This window comes from Lonchura striata, chromosome 12 (genome assembly GCF_050655825.1).
Source record: "Lonchura striata isolate lonStrDom1 chromosome 12, ASM5065582v1, whole genome shotgun sequence".
Taxonomy (NCBI): Eukaryota; Metazoa; Chordata; class Aves; order Passeriformes; family Estrildidae; genus Lonchura; species Lonchura striata.
The window spans coordinates 11,736,602-11,743,436 of NC_140714.1; the positions used below are offsets into that span (position 1 = coordinate 11,736,602).

At 44.6% G+C, this 6,835-nt stretch overlaps 1 protein-coding gene across 1 annotated transcript; it reads right to left on the reverse strand.

The window, feature by feature from the left end:
* Positions 1-253: 253 nt before the first annotated feature.
* On the reverse strand, positions 254-4,930 carry DNAJB8 (DnaJ heat shock protein family (Hsp40) member B8). Its single transcript, XM_085590518.1, has one exon. It carries the CDS (start codon positions 3,106-3,108, stop codon positions 2,473-2,475), a length of 636 nt encoding a protein of 211 aa, XP_085446644.1. The 5' UTR covers positions 3,109-4,930; the 3' UTR covers positions 254-2,472.
* Between the last annotated feature and the right edge of the window lie 1,905 nt (positions 4,931-6,835).

Here is a 6,835-nt window from a genome sequence, read left to right on the forward strand (position 1 = left end):
CTAATGCAGATTGACCTGCTCTCTTACCACCAGACTTTTATGATCCTGGTTTGTTTTGGTTTTTTTTTACTCTCAGATATTCAGCTCACAGAAAGTGCTGTGAGGTGCTCTGTGGCCTGCAGTGCACAGGAAGAAATGGAAGAGGATCTGCAGGTCCTCCTGGACTCGACACTTTCTGGGTGAGCTGGGTCCCTTCCCAGTCTGTGTTCCCTTGTTCCTTCCAGCTGGTTTGGGTATGTGCAGCTGCCAGAGCTGCCCCAGCTTGCTATTGCAAGCAGCAATAGACACACTCTGACCCAGAAATGGAAAAGGAAGAACTTGCTCTTAGGTGCTGCTTTAGATACTGACACAGGAGAGGGAACTACTGACAAGAAAGGTCTAAGATATATATATATATATACTCTTGCATACCTTTGTCTCAGATCAGGAAATATTGATGTGCATAAATAAGTATCCCATTATAGACAAAACTGAAGCAAAGTTTTAGCCCTAGGAAGCTGAAAAGGTTGAGGAGCTGGGAATTCAACTCTGATCCAGATTTCCAAATATGTTATTTTGATCAAAGACCATTTCAGTTTCCAATCCAAAACATGCAGCTTGATTTTTTTTGTTGTTGTTATTATTGTTTTTTTGTTTGTTTGTTTTGGGTTCTTTTACCTTGGACTTCCTCTGAGGCAGCATAATGTGAACTCAAGAAGCCACCTCTCATGAATATGCTGTCCACAGGAGAAGTATTGGTAGAAACATCGACTTGTGTTTTCTCTGATCAAAATAATCTTCTCTATCAAGCCCCTTAAATATTTGCAGTTCTCGGAGTCTCAGTACCTGTAGGACTGTTGATGGCTTCCAAACTGTGCAGGAGCAGCAGACACAGTTTGTCCTGCACAGAGGTTTTCCCTGCTCCATTGCCACTGGTCTCCCTCCATGCACCCAGCAGGTAGTAAAGCTTCCATTTGCTACCCAGTGCTGTCTTTTTCTCACTGGGAGAGGGGCTTAACAGCCCTTAACATAACAAATACAGGTTTTGTCTGTTTTTCCATGCTGGACGTGGCATCAGTTGCTAAGGATGGTGATTTAAGCTCCATTTGTCTTTACAAGAGAAAAAGTCTTGAATAAGGGGTGGCAGCATTCTGGCTAATTCAACTTATTCCTTAATGCTTAGAGTCCTTTACTAGCAACACTACCTCACAGTCTCCTTCAAAGCACAGGAGTCTGTTATTCCCATTTTACAGCAGAGGAAACAAATGCAAAGACCTGCCCAAACGCAGGCAGCAATTGCAATCTGGATTAAAGTGAAAATGTCCCTGAAAACCAGTTCCAGTCTCCAGGGAGACATCACTGGGCAGGGAAAGCTGGGAAACTCAAGGGGATGTAGCGTGGGACCAAAAATAAGAGGTGTGTAAGATCTTAAATGCTTAAGGTGATCTGCCAAGCAAGAAACAAGGCTCATCAGTTCATGTCAGCCCAGGGGAGGGCGGAAACATGGGGAGTGTGTTCTGTAGCTCACAGGAGGATGAGAACAGCGTGCTGGCAGGCTGTGCAAGAAATGCATTGTGAACTGGCTCTTGCAGCTGTGAGCAAGACAATAAGGATGGTAAAGCATCATCTAAGTCTTCACATCCAGCTTTGCACAAAGAGGGAGCTAAACTCAGCCCCCTGGAATCTGTTGGCTCATGGTTTCAATTTAGCTCTTTGTGTCTGAATGAATCCAGGCAGAGAGGGAATATAGATTGTCCCAGTCCAAGAGCCAGATTCACCTTTTCCCTGCTCAGTTTCAGCCCCTGAGCTATGCAGTACTTCCATCAGGGTGTCTGGTCATAATTTGCAGGGCATTCTCAAGAAAGCCTCAGTTTTCTTTTACAGTTGGAAGAATGATGTTTTATTCCTTCCTCTGCTTTTTTTCTTTTCTATGACATTCTCTCTTCTCTAGGCTCTCCATGTCCCACTGACTCCTGATAACCTTCTTACCCATGTATAAAAACTTTTTTTCAATGGATATACATCTTCTTATATACAAAATAGGAAGGATATTCTTCACTTAGTATCAGGGTTGTGTATGAGAGTCACATAAAGCTTTATTCATCCAGCGGGTAGAATTTAACACTGGCATGTCAAGGAGTGGGAAGGGAACCTATAGCTTGTTATAGGGTCCACAAACCAGCTTGTCTCCTATTGCTGTATTAATCAACTTGGTCTCTTTGGCAAACCAACAAGGTTGCTTTCATATGTATCTGTGATACATATTTGCTGAATAATCACTATCTATCACCTCATTCAGGCTTTGTGGACTCACACTCTTTAGTTTAGCATAACTATATCTTTACCTGTGAAATATTTAGTTCCCAACCATTGAGAAGTCTGCACGGTTGTGTCATGAACTCAGTATTTATTGATACTGCTTGTAGTAGATCGCATCAGTTGAGCTATGAGAGCACATTCCACAGCTTGCAGTTAATGCTTGTGCTGGTGACATTAAGAATTCAGGTAGTCTCTCCCGTTAATTATTACAGACTTCAGATGGCCATCTTCTTCCACTTCTTTTGTCTCCTGTCCATCCTCAAAGATTTTCCGGGTGGTGATGGTCTTGCCATTGATCACTTCAGTAGTGGCTATCACTGTTCTGATACCATATGGCCCAGATGTGTTTTCAGCAAAGAAAGAGGTGGGGTGCCCGCTGCTACAGAATGAATTCCGTCGCACAGACTGCTCCCTGAACCTTCCTTCTCTTCCACTTACGGTCTGCCAGTTCTCACCATTGATTCTGATGTCTAAAGGGTTCAAGAAAATACATGTAAATGGATACATGCTTTCAAAGACCTCTTCTTCATGGGGGAATCCATGATGGAAATCAAAGCTGTAATAATCCGCTTCATTTCTCTCTCTGCGGGCTCTGCTCTCCTCAACAGAGTGGTCATAGAGTGATCGCTTCTGAGGGTCGGACAAAACCTCGTATGCTTCGACAATTTCTTTGAATTTCTTCTCAGCTTCCTCCTTGTTTCTGGGATTCTTATCAGGATGCCATTTTAGTGCCAGTTTGTGGTAGGATTTCTTAATATCATCCTGTGAGGCATTTTTTTGCAGTCCAAGGACGTTGTAGTAATCTACCATCTCAAAGGAAAGCTGGGGTTGTTTGGAAGATGCTTGCTTATTTCTCTTCCACCAAGGTTGATCAGCATGCAGAGACTCCTGGGCACCCAGTGACACTGCAGTTCTCAGGGGTAGACAGATGTTCAGTCCACCCCATGAGCTGCTCTGTCCTGCTGCAGTGCAAGGCCAAGAGCTCCTTGACTACATTCTTTTCAAACCCGTTGCTCACAAACCATGAGATTGTGACCTCAGAGCCAATCCTGGCTCAGTTGTCCTCACCACATTCCAGGGTGAGTTGGTTGTCACTGGCCTTCTGTTTATTAGTGTAGATCATGCACATGATGCTGCAGCTGCTGGATATAACTGTGCTGACACAGCTGTGATGTAGGACTGCCATAGAATCATAAGATGGTTTCCATGGGAAGTGACATTTTTTCAAGGTCATCTAATCCCTGTCCCCTGCCATGGGCAGGGACTATTTCCACTACAATTGGTTGCTTAATGCCCCAACCAAACTGGGCTTGAACACTTTCAGGGATGGGGCATCCACAGCTTCCCTGGGCAATGTCTTTTACTGTTTTACCACCCTTATGACTTTGTCAGATTACTTTTTGCCTGAACCCACCCTACAGTGGGATTCTCAGATATGCACTGTGGATTTGTGTGCGATCCAGGGAAGTGTGGTGTAGTCAGGTCATACTATCCCATTGGACATAATTCCTATGGCAGCAGCTATAGGGAAGCTGCAGTTTAGCTACCCATAGTTCAGAAAGAGTGTGGACAAATCAGAGAAAGCCCAGGGAAAGACCATAGAATGTGACTAAGGGATTGGAAAATACACTCTGGAGTGAGAGACTTAGGGAAAGAGGAAGTTCAATGCCAGCTACATCATAGTCAGCAAGAACCTCCATGGGAACAGAAATTCAGTGCCACAGGGATCTTCAGGCTCCCAGATAAAGCAGTTGGAAGGTATCATTAGCCAAATTTAAATTCAAAATACATTGCACATCCTTCTTTATGAAGGTAGCAAATCACTGGAACTTCCTATGTGGCCATTTTTAAACCCTGAGTGGGAATTTTTCCTAAAATCAAGATTAGATGGACATCATAATCTTTTATGAAATTATAGACAAGCCTAACACTGAAGAACAGCCTCAGTTTCATGTTGGTAGTAAATTAAATTTCCAGAATTACCAAGCTTAGCCTCTTTTCTATGTGCCTTTTTGGATACCCGTCCCAAGGTGGTATGCATGTACAACAGGGATGGCCCAGCAACTTGGCACAGGCAATCAAATCTAGGGTTATCTTGCATCTGTTTCTATTCCTTGGATTTGCCATTCTGGTGGGAAATACAATATCCTCAGAGGGAAACATTGCATGAAGAAGGTCTCCAAGGAAGTGCCAATAATGAGAATTCATCTGTCTGTAACACAGTGTCATAAACACCTACTAATAGCAGCATATGTTGTAGATCACAGACCTCTTTTCCCTTATCCCCCACTTTGGGAAGAAGTGAGAGCCAGCCAGACCAAAGAGCATGTGCACAGCGTATGAGCTGGCTGCTGTCCTAACACACAGCCAGGGTGGGGGCTCTCAAAGCAAGGGGCAGTCATGTCAGCCTAGAGAGAGCAATGCCACAGAAAGAGGAAGGGGACTGAGCTGGCACATGTTGGGAAAGGTATTTGCACTGCTGCTGTTCTCACTGGTCAGTGATGGGGCCGTAGCACAGAGGCACTTGTTGGATTTGGGCAGTAAAAGTTGCTACAGGGCATTGCAGGTCTGGGGGCTGGAGCTGAAGGAAGTGCAAGGGAGCAAATGAGCTCCTTTGGGAGCCCACATGATCCTGTGGGCTCACCTCACTGGAGAAATCTCAGCTTTTGCCTCCTTTGTCACAGAAATCGTCTTAATTACAGGTGGCTGTACCACATGAATTATTTTTCTGCTGGATGTTATTTGTTCTGTAGAAATGGCAAAAGTAACCTGGGCCAACAGCAAGCTGCTGCAGCCCATTTGAGCTCAGAGGGCTCTTTGCATTCCCAAAACACCCTGAACTGGTCTTCTACACTGAGGGAAGAGCTAAGACTTGATCGCTCACTCAGACTGTAGTCTTAATGCTTGAAATCTTCACAAAAGGGACTAGATTTTTTTAAGGACTGTCCATTGGACTTGAGGGTGATCCAAGCTTACCACTCACAAGTTTCCAAAAGTTACCAACAGCTCCTAACCACTGCCAGCACGGGCCTTCTGGAGATGCTTGGCAGAAATTTCAAGAAGGATTGCTGTTCCTACTCTGTATTACCTAGAATGGAAAATGGGATATCAGAAAAGTCTGTTGGAGAGGGTGCCAGGCCAGTTATCAGCTTTGGGGCTGTGCATGGAAGGGAGGTGACTGCCTTTTGCTGTGTCTTTGCAAAGCATCTCTTCCCCTACTTGATTTTGATGCTGCAAGCCCATCTCAGACTGGCTGGCGCACTGGGTTATCTGTCTTGGATTTAGTGCATCCTACCCAGCTGAAAAGTAGGGAGTGTTTTTCTCCTGTCATCCCCAAACGGAGGATGCTCACTGCCTGTCTGTCTGCTGCCTGCAGCAGGCGTCGGTGATTAGCAGCCATTCAAGACAGGCCACTGCTGTGAGCCAAAAGGGTTTGCAAGGAAAAAAGGAAGGGTCAAGGAGAGGCAGGGAGAAAGGGAAATGAGACATGCACACATCAAGTAACTAGACCCAAACTGGCCTGGCAGCCCCATCCCTAGAAACCAAGGCTTTGAAATGAGAAATGTTTTTCGTATCTTAAATCTCAAGTACAAACAATAAAAGCCCGCCCAGACTGTGTTCTTTGAAGAGAAAGTACGAGTGACCTGAACAGTGGTTATCAGCAGCGTCATTAAGATAAACCCTTAACATGATTTAAAGCATCCGAAACTGAAGGCAGCACTTTCAGATACTAACAAAATGGTCTGACATTGGGGATGAAAATCAATAGTAATCTGATGTCACTAAAAATACTCAAAAGTGTCCCATGGCTGATGGAGGTGAGATTAGTGTAAATATTTGTATTCTAATCAGTGGCACGCGAGGGCTGGAGGCAGCCTTTCTGTCTATTTAATTAATGGAGTGGCTTTTTAAAAGGATCCTAATCATATGTGATTGTATCTGCTTATCAACATTTTTGCTAATTAGATGATATGGAGGCAGTCACTCTGCTAATTCCCTCATCCAAACAGCATATCCTGCACAGATAAAGTACAGTCTCTTTTTAATAAGAAACAATCATGAGACAGACTAACCTTAATGGTGCTTATTATCCGAGGATCTTTGGGATTTTCTTTTCTCCCCGCCCCCTCCTTCCTTTTCCTTCATTCCCTGTTTCAGGATGCCAGATGGATGTGGATGTAGCAGTCCCTGTCCCCCCCCACCAAATTCCCCACTCCAAGCACTGCCATGTCCAGCCTTCTCTTCCCTCCCAGCCAGAAATTGGGTCTGTAAGGGCAGGGATTGTCAGCCAGGTCAGGATGGGGAGCAAAACAGAAGGCACTACACAGCAAAATGTCCCAAACTTTTTGTCACCCAGATGACAGGCGACATGCAGCCCCAATCCCTGATCTTGCTCTTGGCACCCCAGTAAGCCCTGGTCCAGAACAAGTGAAAAATAATTTCTATTATTATTTTGATTAGATTAATATTAGGAGAAGTTTCTTCAAGGAAAGGGCTGTCAAAAATGGGATCAGGCTGCCCATCAACCTGCAGTGGT